At 36.9% G+C, this 17,080-nt stretch overlaps 3 protein-coding genes across 3 annotated transcripts; all 3 read right to left on the bottom strand.

The window, feature by feature from the left end:
* Nucleotides 1-5,372: 5,372 nt before the first annotated feature.
* LOC118209243 (olfactory receptor 52Z1-like) lies at nt 5,373-8,487 on the bottom strand. Its single transcript, XM_035384432.1, has 2 exons — nt 8,151-8,487; nt 5,373-7,251 (listed from the first exon to the last, which is right to left on the bottom strand). Exon 2 carries the CDS (start codon nt 7,225-7,227, stop codon nt 6,280-6,282), a length of 948 nt encoding a protein of 315 aa, XP_035240323.1. The 5' UTR covers nt 7,228-7,251; nt 8,151-8,487; the 3' UTR covers nt 5,373-6,279.
* Nucleotides 8,488-11,038: 2,551 nt separating this feature from the next.
* On the bottom strand, nt 11,039-12,598 carry LOC118210228 (olfactory receptor 142-like). The gene has a single exon (XM_035386244.1). It carries the CDS (start codon nt 12,596-12,598, stop codon nt 11,651-11,653), a length of 948 nt encoding a protein of 315 aa, XP_035242135.1. The 3' UTR covers nt 11,039-11,650.
* A 3,589-nt stretch (nt 12,599-16,187) lies between these two features.
* On the bottom strand, nt 16,188-16,959 carry LOC118209181 (olfactory receptor 52L1-like). The gene is made up of 2 exons (XM_035384340.1): nt 16,728-16,959; nt 16,188-16,592 (listed from the first exon to the last, which is right to left on the bottom strand). Exons 1-2 carry the CDS (start codon nt 16,905-16,907, stop codon nt 16,188-16,190), a joined length of 585 nt encoding a protein of 194 aa, XP_035240231.1. The 5' UTR covers nt 16,908-16,959.
* Nucleotides 16,960-17,080: the final 121 nt, after the last annotated feature.

Below are 17,080 nucleotides of genomic sequence, written 5' to 3' on the forward strand. Positions count from 1 at the left end.
GGGTTTCATAGCGCTTTCTATTTTAGGTCTTACCTTACCATTTTCGTTTGCTGGACATCATGAGGCCTACTTTACAAAGTGGGAACTTGCTACTGTTTTGTTAAATGAATAGCCTACTGCTTGCACAACAGACGACGATTTACACAACTGAATTTCAAGACCACATTAGCGGCTACAAATGATGTCAGAAAGCGAGTACACTGTGTACCATGATGTGTCCCTTGGTGTCTCCAAATCTATCCCAAAATGTCTAAATTGTTGATTGCTCTAAACAATCATATATTTCACTACAAATCAACTGTTTTGACTCATGAAATTCACTTTTGCATCATTTTCACTAGGGAATTACTATCTTTTCATCAGTCTATGGTTCAAAGATTTCTAGTCCAGAAACCCATCCAAAATCTCCCCAAAATGAATTAAATGTGTTTTGTCCATTATACATCATATAATATGTCTATTATAATGGTTTCAGAATGGTTTAATGAAACATTGCAAAAAGAATGCAAAACATTGTGCCACACCATGGTACACATACCTAAATATGTAATATTTTCATGTAATCATTCTTGAATGGTTTTTGGTGCTCTACATTATGTAATCTTTTGTTGAAGGGGAATGAATGGTATTTAATATTTTCTCACATTTAGGTCGAATGCAGAGGAATGTGTACATTTACACCCTTAAAATTCATTTTCAATTAAATGACTAAATTTAAAAACCACACCCCAGTCTATGTTGGGGGGGGTTTCGAGACCGGGCTTGACACGGTGTTACATATTATCCAGCCTGTAGGTCATCAGAGCACTAGGAACAATTTTGTTAGGAAAACAGCAAGCACTGTTTGGGCTGAATGGCCTGTTCTCATCATCATGTTATGTTATGTCAAGTTTAACCCTGTGGTTTTGCCATTGATTCTACCAACCACTACTACTACTTAATTAAAAACCTTACAAATGCAGCACCTACTATTTTACTGCTACAGCTATTTTTCCCGGTCTCCTTCTGCAATAAACTGACTCCACCATACCACTCACCTCTCAGGTCTGGGTGCGAGAGCTGTCTCCATTTAGGCTATAATACAGGCTGTATTATTTTATTACATAATGCAGTGTCCCCATCTGAGCCTCTAAGTCCCCCACCCCTGCCTTTTTTGTTGTGATAGGTGGTTGTTGGAATGTGTTTTTGAGTGGGTCACACACAATTAGAGTCTGATGTGTTGTTGGTTGATGAATGACAAGCTAGAAAATAGGGAGTGAACTGAACAAGCAAACAGTGTATTGATATAACAATAAAAGTGGCATGGAGTGAGTTCTTTTTCTTTAAAGCAGAACGTAGACCGTTATCGCTGAAACTATATACAGTACCGACAGGGTTAAAAGCTTTAAATAAAGAGCACATTTGTACCAATGGTTACCAGTTTGTACCTATGGGACTGAGTAAACCTAAAGGACATAATTATTCTGAAAAACAACAAAGGAATCCAAAAGTCATTTTGTATTTTCTGTAGTGACTACACATACTTTAAATACTGGATGAAACCAGATATCTCTTTCCAGTCGCACTCCATGATGAATACAACACCAGGATAAAGTTTGGAGTGGATTTAACAAAACTGCCTGGATGAATTGGGGGGAAAAACTCCCACAAACCTGAAATAATATTAGCAGAATGATCAATAAAACTCCAGAAAATTAACTATCCATTTAACTTAACCTGTTCTGATTACTCATTGCTCAAATGAATTTACATAAAAACTAAATTATTTCATCATCACCTAGAGTTGAGAGAATTTACTTTTTCTTTAGCAAGGAACAACTTGAAAATCTGAACTCTTATGGTGTGAATGCTCATTCCATAAATGACCGGATTAAGCAATGGCGGAATTATCAGAAAGTAAAGAGACAGGAATATGCGAGCTTTGTGTGGGATGTTACTCATGTTAAATGAACTCTCCACAAGCTCAAATAAGACTCCCACAGAATAGTTCATCACAGTCACTAAGTGTGGCGTGCATGTTTGAAGAGCTTTCATTTGAGATTCCTTAGAAGCAAAGAGGCAGATTCTGAGTATTTGTGCGTAGGAAAATAGTATCAGGATAATCGGCAGACCAGGACACACTATAATTAACGCCATTCCAACAATGTTGTCAACACTCGTGTCAAAACAAGACAATTTCTGTAAATGAAAATTTGAACAATACACTTTTTCTATATACCTGTCACAGAATGACAGTTGGGCAGTTGTTAATATGAAATAAAGGGCAAAGTAAACACAGGGAACAACCCAGGATAATACAATGGCTGCAGTAACCTTTCTAGGGGACATGAGGAGGTGATAGTGTAACGGGTGACAGATAGCAACATAACGGTCATAGCTCATCACTGTTAAAATAGTAAATTCAACTATACCATACAGGAATAAGCAGTATATCTGTAACAGACAATGGGTCAGAGATCTTTCATAATTCTGAGATGACAAATGGCCAAGCATTGATGGTAATAAAACTGTGCTACCATACAGTCCATTCACTGCTAAGTTACATATAAACAAATACATAGGTTCATGCAGACCTTTTGCAGTGTAAATTGCCAAAATTAAAACAGAATTGAACAATAATATTAGAATGTATAAAATAAGGAAACACAGGAAGTATAAATATCTATAATCTTCCAGTTCAATGTATGCTGTCATTATGAAGGATGTCACAGCTGACACATTCTCCATGGTCACTTGGATGTAGAGTCAGTGCTGTGGAGAAGAATGTAAGGGTTTGTGAACATATTTTAAAACTGAGAAGTTAAATTATACCGATACTCAAAGTAAATTAATTTACGGTGTTGGTGAAGCATGAACATTTGAGAGTCTTTTTTCATTTATGTAGAATTTACATATGAAGATAATTTAAAAACAAGATTTACATTTACGATATCTACAAATGTCTTATTTATGGTTTTTGTAGTGAAATTCAGACAGCAAAGTATCCCCTATAGAAACAGCACTGAATTGATCCAAAGTGTTTGATTGAATTGCATTTACCCTTAAACAGTCGTAGTGTGCTTGGTTGAAGTTCCTTGTAATTGTCCAAGATCTTCCTTTAACTTCTATATTTCATGCCAAAAAATTATTCAGTTTCCATTGTTTGCACTTTTTCTAAAAACCTACTATATTTTCTTTGCACAATACATTTCTGCACAATACAGTCAAATGTCATGAAATAAAAAATGTGTCCATATTAATTATGCGGCCATGGAAGAACTGATCTTGAATTACCATCGTAATAACAGATTTAAAGCTGGCTGCATTACTTCAATAATTTTTTTAAAAGACTTATAGAATACCACGATGTACAAGAATGAGAAAGTTAAAAATATTATAAATAAAAAATATTATAAATGATAAAGTTAAAAATTAGAGAACACATACAGTACGCTGTCAATCTTACAAATATTTAATAGTTTCTTCTGAAAGGCTTTTTTTCCTACAGGAGGCTTTCTGAGTCATACACCATCTGGGTGACTGAATGAGATATTTCTCTGTTTGACTCTTTTATAATGACACGGCTATGTAAAAATACACACCAGTGTGTGACGTTGCAGCTCAGACCAATCAATGCCTGTGAGTTATCCAACATATTCCCGTCTATCATTAAGCCAAGTATTGTTTTTAATAATATGATATCAGATTAAACACCACAATTATCACTTCCATTTTACCCTACTGGGCCCAGTTTTTCAAAACTTGCAATCTGTATCACAATTGTCCAGATAATAAAAATTATTTGTGGATTGACTGAAAATGAGCGGACCCCACAGTTTATCCCTGGATCGGCTGGGTAGGGTCACAAAAAATGACGTTCTGATGAATCGTGGGTGCATGGCAGGTGGATGAGAGGGAAATCAATTTCATTATTTTAAATTAAATTTAAAAATCTTGTCACATCTTTGAAGCTTCGTTTGTTTTCTGGTGTGCTTCATTAGGCAGTGCATGACCAGCTTTTTAAAAATGAATTTTTACAATATGAAAACATAGCCATGGGTCCACACAACAGTCTCGTGTTCACATGTGGAACATCATATTCACTGCCTTCTTGGCATGAAAGTGAGTTCCAGTAATATCAATAAAGGCAGATATTGTTGTGCTTTCCACGCAGAATCTTTTCCCTTAGCAATAGTGAACCATCATTAGACGAAATCACATAATGAACGAGAAGTCAAGATCTGCATCTGCAAAGCAGACCATAGAAAAAAGGGGTCTGAAACAGTAGCCAATGTCTGGCATGGCCTATATGTGACCTCATTTATGTTTTTGCATGAAGTAGCTTCCATGTAGTTAACTTGGCCTACTCTTATAAAGTAGCTTTAGTTTAGTTGACTACCTTTCCCTTATTGGTAGCTGGGCTGTTGCTTAACTACTTCCAGAGTCAAGTTATTGGCAGCTTAGTTAACTACATTTTCATACTATCTTCCCCAGCATCGTTACAGGCAATAATCTGATTTTGTCAATCAGTTTTGAAAGGAACAGTAGGTGAAAGTGGGAGGTTAAATTTATACAAACTTGTGAGAATAATTCTTGGCACTTTTTTTTTTAAACAAAATAAGGATGTGGGACTTTTATTTGCAATAAATATGTATTGGCTTGAAATAGCCTAAATAAAAATAATAAACACAGAATAGGCTATCTAGTGTTGCCAACTTTTTCTCACGGAAAGTACCTAATGCATCTGAAAAAAAGTCACTACATAATGTCATATGTCATTTGTATATTTGTGACATCATCAGGTACTCATTAGCATATGAGCTCTTGACTCCATACCCACAAAGGTACTGAAGGAGCTATTGCTTGTTCGTAGCAAACCAATTCTTAATATAATTAACTCTTCACCGTTATCCAGCTATGTTCCCTTTTATGTATCTTCTAAAAAGGCAGAAATCAAGCCACCGCTCAAGAGATCAAATTTGGATTAGACAGACCTGGCTAAGTACAGACCTATTTCAAATCTCCCATTTCTATCAAAGGTTGTTGAGAAATGTGTAGCACAACAACTCTCTTCTTTCCTACAGGATAACAATGTGTACGAGAGTTTTCAGTCTGGTTTTAGGAAGCATCATAGTACTGAGACAGGCTTTGCCCGAGTATTGAACAATCTGTTTCTCTCCCTCGATTGTGGATGTATCTTTGTTCTTGTCCTGCTTGACCTGAGTGCTGCCTTTGATATCATAGACCACCATATCATCCTCCATAGTTTAGAAAAATCAGTTGGTGTCACTTGGTAAGCCCTTCTTTTATTTTTGTTTTGAATCATGATCTACTGAATGCCCCCAGACCAGCCATTGGATAGCTGCATCATCAAAAACTTCTCAAAGTACACAACACAGCCCACACAAGGACTGGGGCTCAATTTAAAGCAGCCATTCAAAGAACCAGTGAAGCCCAAATTTGGCTGAGTTTGTCCCTGGAATGCAGGTTGCGCAGGTGCAACGCATGAATTAATTTGGCTCGGTCTCCAGCTCCACCCACAAACACAACCTCCTGAAGGAGCCAGAGAGAGTCTGCCGCCCAGAGAGAGTCTTTCAGTAATGGGCTGAGGAAATGTCTTTGGAGCAGCCGCATATGAAATGTTATAAAATAAATATAAATCACATGTGCACTCATCATTTACAATGTGTCCTTCTAGGTGTAAATTTGAGGCCTGCAGTTTTTAAAATTTATTTTTTAAAAGTGGGTGTCCCCGTGTTAGTGCTTGCTATTACAAATGATTTTGTTTGACTGGTTGTGGCAAAACTAAGTAGGTGTGGTCTATGTTACAAAAAATCCTGGTCACTGAAAGCATTTTAATACTTCACAGTACAGATATTTTAAATATGTATAAACCAAGCAATATGCAGACAAGAATTTTTCAACATTTCCGTTATTCTTCATGTTACAGCGTCTTTTAAATTACTTTGTGATGCATAGGGTTGCCAGAATGAGAATGAATCAAAACCGAAAATCAAGCATGCAGAAATAGGCGAGATTTTAATTAACAGATCAGGGTTTGGGGGAGGGGGGAGGGGTTAAGTAAGGAAAAACTGTTACAGTGGACATTGAAGAAACTGGTTACATACTAGCAGTCAAATTTCGGTTATCCTGACTGGGTATTTATATTGTCCAGTTGGGACTACAAACTGGACCTACAAATAATTAGAAAACTGGACATTCCAGCCCAAAATCTGGCATCTGGCAACCCAAGTGATACAGGGTACAGCGTTACGAACAAAATGTAAATTACATTAATAATCACATTGGGTGGGGTTCACTTATTTTTTTACTGCTAAACCATCTAAAAATCTGATCTTTAATGGCTTGAATGCTAATTCCATAAATTACAGGATTGAACAATGGGGGAAATATGCCCATGTGTACAGATAGGAATATGCGAGCTTTATGAGGTACATGACTCATGTTGAAACGACTCTGGATGAGCTCAAATAAGATTCCCACAGAAAAGTTAATCAGAGTTAGTAAGTGTGGGGTGCATGTTCGAATAGCTTTGGTTTGAGATTCCTTAGAAGCAAATAGGCAGATTCTGAATATTTGTCCATAGGAAAACAGTATCATGAGGATCTGAGTTAAAGGTGAGACAAAAGTTAATGCCAGTCCAAGAATATTCTGAACATTCATATCAAAACAAGACAGTTTAACTAAAGGAAAATTGGCACAATACACTTTTTCAATAATCCTGCCACAAAATGTGCGCTGAGCAGTCATTATGAAAAAAAGGGCAAAGTAAATGAAGGGAATCACCCAGGATAATGTAATAGCTGCATATAGCTTCTTAGGAGACATGAGGAGGTGATAGTGTAATGGGTGACAAATAGCAGCATAACGGTCATAGCTCATCACTGCTAAAATAGTAAATTCAACGTAAACATATGAATGTAAACAATATATCTGTAACAGACATTGGGTCAGAGATATTTCATAACTATGAGACAACAAAAAGACAAGCATAGATGGTAATAAAGATGTGCTCCCAAATATTCCGTTCACAGCTAAGCTACATATAAACAAATACATGGGTTCATGCAGACCTCTCTCAATGTATATTACTGTTATTAGTACTGCATTGGCCACTATAATCATAATGTATAAAAGAAGAAAACATACGAAGTATAAATATCTGTGATCTTCCAGTTCAGTGTATGCCGTCAATATGAAGGACGTCACTGCTGACACATTCTCCATGGTCACCTAGATGTAGAGTCAGTGCTGTTGAGAAGAATGTGAGGGTTTGTGAACATGTTTTAAAACTGAGCCTTCTGGCATTGAATTAAATGGTGGTGGAGATGCACTTACACTGAAGCGCTTTATTTATTTATATACCGTTTACATAAGAACTTAATTTGAAAACAAGCTTGACATTCTAATGATATGGAAAGTAACCTGTCGTTCAGCAATCACTTAAATTTAGCTTAGAATTACATTCAAGACTCATACTTTTTCTTCGCAAACTCAGCTTAGTCAGTTCTTTTTTGTGGTTCCTGCACTCAGAATGTTAAAGTGTAAGAACAAAAAACTTTAATTAAATTTTTCAGTAATGTTAACCCCAACCGAATCTCTCGTCCCTGCCTCAAAGGTGTATTTTACTGCATGAGCAGGAAAGCTTTCCATGTGATGAAAAAAGTGCAAAAAACTGCTTTGATCATTTGATAAATTCCCACTTATACCTCCTTGTTCCCTTGTGAACCTAAGAAATGTTTTGCCTTTCAAATAGTTTAATAATTTCTAAAATCTCAATCATATTCTTTATTTACTTTCTTCATGCTGAACTTAAATAGATGAAGTGTTTCCTTGTATATTTAGCATTTTATACCTGAATCTATTTTTGAACTTTTTCTATTGCTTTAATGTTTTTTTTTAATGATATATGTTCAAGAAACGTATTATTATTATTACATTACATTTATTTAGCAGACACTCTTATCCAAAGCGATGTACAACGGTGCATATAATGGTCATTGGAACAACTACAAAACACAGGTTCGGTAAGGTTTTTCATTTTAAAGCAGGCTGTATCATTTAAATAATACTACAATGCATGTTTCTTAAAAATACAGAGAACACATACAGTATGATATAAGTCTTGCGGACATTTTTTAGTGATTTACCTCTTTTTGAAAGGGGTCTTTTACCTTCAGAGGAATGTTTCAGAATGCTTGCAGTTCTGTGGTCATGCAGAACATCTGGATGGTTGAAAGAGATATCTCCAACATTGAGTCTTTTATAAGGACAGAACCATGTAAAAATACACACCAGCGTGTGACGTTACAGCTCTGACCAATCACTGCCTGTGAGGTATCCGACATATTCCCTTATCACATTAAGCTGAGAGTTGTTTCTAATACAGTGATATTTTATTAAACACCCCAATGACCACTTCTTCCATTTTGGACTCATGGGCCCAGTTTTTCAAAACCTATCTAGCAGAACAACAGCAGTCAGATTGGATTTCATATGAAAATTGGGATTTTCAAAAGGGATAAATTTGAAACAAAGATTGGTATTCAGATTCAGTGATTCAATCCTAACATAAATCGAGCTTTAATGTTGTTTTTGTATTTATCAGACTAGAGGGAAAAGGAAGTGCTTGAGATCGTAAACCTGGAGGGAGGAGAAATGTGCAACGTAAAGAAAGCTTATTTGTCGCTGTTTGTATTGAGCAGAACAGGCTGGCCAGCTAGCTTTGTTGCCATTTTTCCTTAAACGTTAAATGTTATGTTTAATAAGTTTTTTCGCTCCTGTGCTACCAAACCCTGTGGGGGTTAAACCGAATGGGGTTCTTAGCTTCTTGTCATTAGATTATGAATTAACCAATTGACTGAATTTGTTCAACTCAGACCAGATTTACACATATATATATATATATATATATATATATATATAAATATATATATAGTTTTGTTTTTTCGCCATTTTTCTCCCACTGTCTCAATTTAGTCATCATACCAGTTCCCTGTGTGAATCACGGTCCTGGTCGATGCGCTATCCTCTGTTGGTCTGGGGAGGGTGTGGACTACCACATGCCTCCTCGGATACATGAGGAGTCGCCAGCCGCTTCTTTTCACCTGCCAGCGAGGAGTTTCACTGGGAGAGCGTAATGTGGGTAGACGTTCTCGCTATCTCCCCCAAATCCCCTCCCTGCTGAACAGGCGCCCCGACCAACCAGTAGGAGTCGCTAATGCAACGATCAGGACTTATACCCTCACCGGCTTCCCACCCGCGAACACTGCCAATTGTGTTTGTAGGAACGTCTGACCAAGCCGGAAGTACCACTGCCTGGGATTGAACTCGGGTCTCTGTGGTGGTAGGCAAGGGCTTATACCTCTACACTACCCAGACGGCCCCCGATTTTCATAAATATATTAAATTCAACTTTAACTTTAAGCTACGTGGTGACGTGACATCGACTGATACAGCTGTTTGGATCAAAGGGACATTAGACGGGAACCGGATAATAATTCACCGTGATAGATTTTCACAGATATAAGTAGGTCACAAAAAACAAATAAATGGAATTAAATTTAGTTCAAATCAAAGTTGCTAGTGATAGGTATGTCCCAAAAATTTCATTGTGGTGTGTAATCATAGCCAAGGGATGTAAACTGTTTCTATTAAAAATGATTTATTTCTCACTAGTAATATTTTCAGAATTGAGCCAAATTTGAAGTCTGTTATTTTCCTGCCTTGGACTGGAAAGTCCTTGCGACTCACCTTCTGAAATTACATGGTTTTGACCCAACAATGGTGCAATTATATGAAAATTTTCCAATAAAAGTATTCAAATTTTCCTATAAAATTAGCCATTTATGAACTCAAAAATAAATAATAAACAGATTTAATCACGGATATTATGTTTCTTCAATTTTGGTTGGGCTAGCAGAGAATGCCCTGATGGTCCACTAGTGGTATAACTTTAGCTACCTCATAACTTATTATATCATGTTCATTTTGGCTACCTAGCCACTTATGGTGTTATGTTAGCTAGCTAGTCAATTATGGTGTCCTGTTAGCTAGCTAGCCACTTATGGTGTCCTGTTAGCTAGCTAGTTAGTTATGGTGGGGCTGCTTTTGGGCCACATTTGGTACTGGCATCGGTTGAATTTGACTCAAGTCCATGGTGCTCACCGTGGTTTTGCAAAATAAAAGCAGGGTTGGTTAGAAATACAGCTTTTTCTGTGTTCAGTTTTTACCACAGTTGATGGTGCCTTTGTGTTTTAATGCACATTGTCAATTAAGTATGGGGCAGGTTTTTCCTGTAATTTAACAACAGACATTTGGTCTGTGATAATCACAGAATAGCTGATGGAGTTACAGTAACCAAGCAACAGGGTGTATGGAGCACCATCTCACCCCCGGCCTTCCTGTCTCTACACTGTTCAATCCAATCAAGCTGAATAAGCCCTAAAAGTAGCTAAGAAATCAACAACCAAGCAACGACCATGGGTGTAACATTGACAAAGTTACGTTTACCAGAAACACATTTTTTGTGCAAAATGTAACAAAGAATAAAGTAGTACACTTGCAACATGAACAAAAAGAAAGTTACAACCAAAAAAACATTTGAAGAAAACAACCAAAAAAACAAGGTTTGTACTCTGACCAAAACCTATGAAACCAAAATGCACAAAACGGAAAGTAACAGAAGGTAGTGTTTTCCCACTTTGAGCTACACAACACAGCCCACACAAGGACTGAGGCTCAATTTAAAGCAGCCATTCAAAGAACCAGTGAAGCCCAAATTTGGCTGAGTTTGTCCCTGGAATGCAGGTTGCGCAGGTGCAACGCATGAATTAATTTGGCTCGGTCTCCAGCTCCACCCACAAACACAACCTCCAGAAGGAGCCAGAGAGAGTCTGCCGCCCAGAGAGAGTCTTTCAGTAATGGGCTGAGGAAATGTCTTTGGAGCAGCCGCATATGAAATGTTATAAAATAAATATAAATAACATGTGCACTCATCATTCACAATGTGTTCTTCTAGGTGTAAATGTGAGGCCTGCAGTTTTAAAAATTTATTTTTTAAAAGTGGGTGTCCCCGTTTAAGAAAAAAAAAAAACCTACGTCAGTGTTAGTGCTTGCTATTACAAATGATTTTGTTTGACTGGTTGTGGCAAAACTAAGTAGGTGTGGTCTATGTTACAAAAAATCCTGGTCACTGAAAGCATTTTAATACTTCACAGTACAGATATTTTAAATATGTATAAACCAAGCAATATGCAGACAAGAAATTTTCAACATTTCCGTTATTCTTCATGTTACAGCGTCTTTTAAATTACTTTGTGATGCATAGGGTTGCCAGAATGAGAATGAATCAAAACCGAAAATCAAGCATGCAGAAATAGGCGAGATTTTAATTAACTGATCAGGGTTTGGGGGAGGGGGGAGGGGTTAATTAAGGAAAAACTGTTACAGTGGACATTGAAGAAACTGGTTGCATACTAGCAGTCAAATTTCAGTTATCCTGACTGGGTATTTATATTGTCCAGTTGGGACTACAAACTGGACCTACAAATAATTAGAAAACTGGACATTCCAGCCCAAAATCTGGCATCTGGCAACCCAAGTGATACAGGGTACAGCGTTACGAACAAAATGTAAATTACATTAATAATCACATTGGGTGGGGTTCACTTATTTTTTTACTGCTAAACCATCTAAAAATCTGATCTTTAATGACTTGAATGCTAATTCCATAAATTACAGGATTGAACAATGGGGGAAAAATGCCCATGTGTACAGATAGGAATATGCGAGCTTTTTGAGGTACATGACTCATGTTGAAACGACTCTGGATGACCTCAAATAAGATTCCCACAGAAAAGTTAATCAGAGTTAGTAAGTGTGGGGTGCATGTTCGAATAGCTTTGGTCTGAGATTCCTTAGAAGCAAACAGGCAGATTCTGAATATTTGTCCATAGGAAAACAGTATCATGAGGATCTGAGTTAAAGGTGAGACAAAAGTTGATGCCAGGGCAAGAATATTCTGAACATTCGTATCAAAACAAGACAGTTTAACTAAAGGAAAATTGGCACAATACACTTTTTCAATAATCTTGCCACAAAATGTCAGCTGAACAGTCATTATGAATATAAGGGCAAAGTAAATGAAGGGAATCACCCAGGATAATGTAATAGCTGCATATAGCTTCTTAGGAGACATGAGGAGGTGATAGTGTAACGGGTGACAAATTGCAACATACCGGTCATAGCTCATCACTGCTAAAATAGTAAATTCAACATAAACATATGAATGTAAACAATATATCTGTAACAGACATTGGGTCAGAGATATTTCATAACTATGAGACAACAAAAAGACAAGCATAGATGGTAATAAAGATGTGCTCCCAAATATTCCGTTCACAGCTAAGCTACATATAAACAAATACATGGGTTCATGCAGACCTCTCTCAATGTATATTACTGTTATTAGTACTGAATTGGCCACTATAATCATAATGTATAAAAGAAGGAAACATATGAAGTATAAATATCTGTGATCTTCCAGTTCAATGTATGCCGTCAATATGAAGGATGTCACTGCTGATACATTTTCCATGGTCACCTGGATGTAGAGTCAGTGCTGTGGAGAAGAATGTGAGGGTTTGTGAACATGTTTTAAAACTGAGGACTTCCATCCTACTGACACTGAACTAAATCAACATATGGTGTTGAAGAAGCCCTTACACTGAAGAGCTTTTCATTTATTTACCGTTTAAATAAGAACATAATTTGAAACAAGCCCTACATTCTAGTGATAACGAAAGTAACCTGTCATCCAACAATCAGTCAGATATGGCTGAGGAGTACATGCGAGGCTCATACTTTTTTATCGCAAACCCAGCTTGGTCAGTTCATTCTCAGAATGTTCATGTGAAAGAACAAAAAACTTAGTAATGTTAAGTACAAATCCGGTTCTAATTCCACCAATTGTGGTAAGCACTAAAATGTTAATTTATAAGAAGTTATATTAGATTATGTAATGTTGAGAATAGACCGGTCAACTCTAGGTCAGGCTCATGACTGAAATATCTATAAATGTGATTTAATGTATCACAGGTATATTGCTCCTTATGTACAGTCCATCAAGGTATTCTAATTTGACATTACAAGAACACAATTTACATTGCATATAATTAAATTATGACGATGACTTTTTATGGTCGTTTATTATTAGTATTTCTTTGTATTCATCTTCTTTTTTTCATTATTATTATAAAATTTAAAGCAGGCTGTATCACTTAAAGAATACTAGAATGCACGTGATTTACCTTTTTTTTGAAGGGGTCTTTTCCCTTTTCCCTTCAGATAAATATTTGAAAGTGCTTGCAGTTCTGTGGTCATGTAGAACTTCTGGATGGCTGAAATTGATATTTCTTCTTCTGAGTCTTTTATAATAACACAACCATGTAAAAATACACACCAGCGTGTGACGTTACAGCTCAGACCAATCAATGCCTGTGAGGTATCTGCCGTATCCCCTTATCGCATTAAGCTGAGACTTGTTTTTATACAATGATGTTATATTAAACCACAATGACCACTTCTTCCATTTTGAACTTATGGGCCCAGTTTTTCAAAACATATCTGGAATGACAACAGCAGTCATAAATTAGACTCTGTGTCATGGTTCTGTGTTTCCATCTGTCTTTCCTTGTTGGGCCGCCAGATGGCGGCACTTCTGTTTTGTGTCCTGCTCCCCCTGTTTAATTGTATTATTGCTTTCACTTATCCTATTATTGTTTTTGGGTTGTCTCGTTTTCCCTTCCCTCTCTGTGGCCTGATTGTGCATTGTGCCCTGCTGTGTCTCGTCAGTGTCTTGTCTATTTAAGTTCCCTTCTCCCTGACTCAGGTGCTGGATCCTTGGTTGTGTTTGTTCATGTGTGCCTCTGATCATGTTTCTGCCCCGTGTGTTCCTGCTCATGTTCTGTTTTCCAAGTGCTTTTGGATTTTTGGATTTTCTTTGTTTCCTGTGTTTTTGAAGTTTTTCTTTGTAGTTTTTGAGAGTTGCCCTGCGAGGCTTTTTGTTCCCTGCTTTAGTTCCTGTTTTGTAAAGTAAAGTCTTGGTTTCTATTCACTGTTCGGAGTTTTGTGTTTTTCCCCCTCACTCTGCGTTTGGGTCCTAACCCCCCACTCCCGTGACACTCTGATCACGAAGATTGGTATTTAGATTAAGTGATCCAATCCTATCATAAATGAAGCTTATCTGTTTTTGCATTCATCAAACTGCAGGGGAGAGGATGTGCTTACAATCGTAAACCTGGAGGGAGGAGGAATAATTAATACTAGGTTATTACGTTAGATAATGGCATTGGCTGTGGTGTTTGTTACGGCTATATGTTACAGCCTTCAGGAATATAGCCTATTAGCAATCTTTTGTCGAGGGTTTCATAGCGCTTTCTATTTTAGGTCTTACCTTACCACTTTCGTTTGCTGGACATCATGAGGCCTACTTTACAAAGTGGGAACTTGCTACTGTTTTGTTAAATGAATAGCCTACTGCTTGCACAACAGACGACGATTTACACAACTGAATTTCAAGACCACATTAGCGGCTACAAATGTTGTCAGAAAGCAAGTACACTGTGTACCATGATGTGTCCCTTGGTGTCTCCAAATCTATCCCAAAATGTCTTAATTGTTGATTGCTCTAAACAATCATGTATTTCACTACAAATCAACTGTTTTGACACATGAAATTCACTTTTGCATCATTTTCACTAGGGAATTACTATATTTTCATCAGTATATGGTTCAAAGATTTCTAGTCCAGAAACCCATCCAAAATCTCCCCAAAATGAATTAAATGTGTTTTGTCCATTATACATCATATAATATGTCTATTATAATGGTTTCAGAATGGTTTAATGAAACATTGCAAAAAGAATGCAAAACATTGTGCCACACTATGGAACACATACCTAAATATGTAATATTTTCATGTAATCATTCTTGAATGGTTTTTGGTGCTCTACATTATGTAATCTTTTGTTGAAGGGGAATGAATGGTATTTAATATTTTCTCACATTTAGGTCGAATGCAGAGAAATGTGTACATTTACACCCTTAAAATTCATTTTCAATTAAATGACTAAATTTAAAAAGCACACCCCAGTCTATGTTGGGGGGGGTTTCGAGACCGGGCTTGACACGGTGTTACATATTATCCAGCCTGTAGGTCATCAGAGCACTAGGAACAATTTTGTTAGGAAAACAGCAAGCACTGTTTGGGCTGAATGGCCTGTTCTCATCATCATGTTATGTTATGTGAAGTTTAACCCTGTGGTTTTGCCATTGATTCTACCAACCACTACTACTACTTAATTAAAAACCTTACAAATGCAGCACCTACAATTTTACTGCTACAGCTATTTTTCCCGGTCTCCTTCTGCAATAAACTGACTCCACCATACCACTCACCTCTCAGGTCTGGGTGCGAGAGCTGTCTCCATTTAGGCTATAATACAGGCTGTATTATTTTATTACATAATGCAGTGTCCCCATCTGAGCCTCTAAGTCCCCCACCCCTGCCTTTTTTGTTGTGATAGGTGGTTGTTGGAATGTGTTTTTGAGTGGGTCACACACAATTAGAGTCTGATGTGTTGTTGGTTGATGATTGACAAGCTAGAATATAGGGAGTGAACTGAACAAGCAAACAGTGTATTGATATAACAATAAAAGTGGCATGGAGTGAGTTCTTTTTCTTTAAAGCAGAACGTAGACCGAACGTCTGAAACTATATACAGTACCGACAGGGTTAAAAGCTTTAAATAAAGAGCACATTTGTACCAACGGTTACCAGTTTGTACCTATGGGACTGAGTAAACCTAAAGGACATAAGGAACACAACAAAGGAATCCAAAAGTCATTTTGTATTTTCTGTAGTGACTACACATACTTTAAATACTGGATGAAACCAGATATCTCTTTCCAGTCGCACTCCATGATGAATACAACACCAGGATAAAGTTTGGAGTGGATTTAACAAAACTGCCTGGATGAATTGGGGGGAAAAACTCCCACAAACCTGAAATAATATTAGCAGAATGATCAATTAAACTCCAGAAAATTAACTATCCATTTAACTTAACCTGTTCTGATTACTCATTGCTCAAATGAATTTACATAAAAACTAAATTATTTCATCATCACCTAGAGTTGAGAGAATTTACTTTTTCTTTAGCAAGGAACAACTTGAAAATCTGAACTCTTATGGTGTGAATGCTCATTCCATAAATGACAGGATTAAGCAATGGCGGAATTATCAGAAAGTAAAGAGACAGGAATATGCGAGCTTTGTGTGGGATGTTACTCATGTTAAATGAACTCTCCACAAGCTCAAATAAGACTCCCACAGAATAGTTCATCACAGTCACTAAGTGTGGGGTGCATGTCTGCAGAGCTTTCATTTGAGATTCCTTAGAAGCAAAGAGGCAGATTCTGAGTATTTGCGCGTAGGAAAATAGTATCAGGATAATCGGCAGACCAGGACACACTATAATTAACGCCATTCCAACAATGTTGTCAACACTCGTGTCAAAACAAGACAATTTCTGTAAATGAAAATTTGAACAATACACTTTTTCTATATACCTGTCACAGAATGACAGTTGGGCAGTTGTTAATATGAAATAAAGGGCAAAGTAAACACAGGGAACAACCCAGGATAATACAATGGCTGCAGTAACCTTTCTAGGGGACATGAGGAGGTGATAGTGTAATGGGTGACAGATAGCAACATAACGGTCATAGCTCATCACTGTTAAAATAGTAAATTCAACTATACCATACAGGAATAAGCAGTATATCTGTAACAGACAATGGGTCAGAGATCTTTCATAATTCTGAGATGACAAATGGCCAAGCATTGATGGTAATAAAACTGTGCTACCATACAGTCCATTCACTGCTAAGTTACATATAAACAAATACATAGGTTCATGCAGACATTTTGCAGTGTAAATTGCCAAAATTAAAACAGAATTGAACAATAATATTAGGATGTATAAAATAAGGAAACACAGGAAGTATAAATATCTAT

The sequence above is a fragment of the Anguilla anguilla genome, chromosome 12 (genome assembly GCF_013347855.1).
Source record: "Anguilla anguilla isolate fAngAng1 chromosome 12, fAngAng1.pri, whole genome shotgun sequence".
NCBI classification, from domain to species: domain Eukaryota; kingdom Metazoa; phylum Chordata; class Actinopteri; order Anguilliformes; family Anguillidae; genus Anguilla; species Anguilla anguilla.

What these genes read in the sequence shown, in the direction of transcription:
- LOC118209243 (XM_035384432.1), bottom strand. Translation starts at nt 7,227, where the DNA reads ATGGAGAATGTGTCAGCAGTGACGTCCTTCATATTGACGGCATACACT.
- LOC118210228 (XM_035386244.1), bottom strand. Translation starts at nt 12,598, where the DNA reads ATGGAAAATGTATCAGCAGTGACATCCTTCATATTGACGGCATACATT.
- LOC118209181 (XM_035384340.1), bottom strand. Translation starts at nt 16,907, where the DNA reads ATGCTTGGCCATTTGTCATCTCAGAATTATGAAAGATCTCTGACCCAT. An exon ending in TCCTCATGTCCCCTAGAAAG is followed by an intron (nt 16,593 to 16,727) that starts GTTACTGCAGCC and finishes TTTCATTTACAG; the next exon opens with AAATTGTCTTGTTTTGACAC.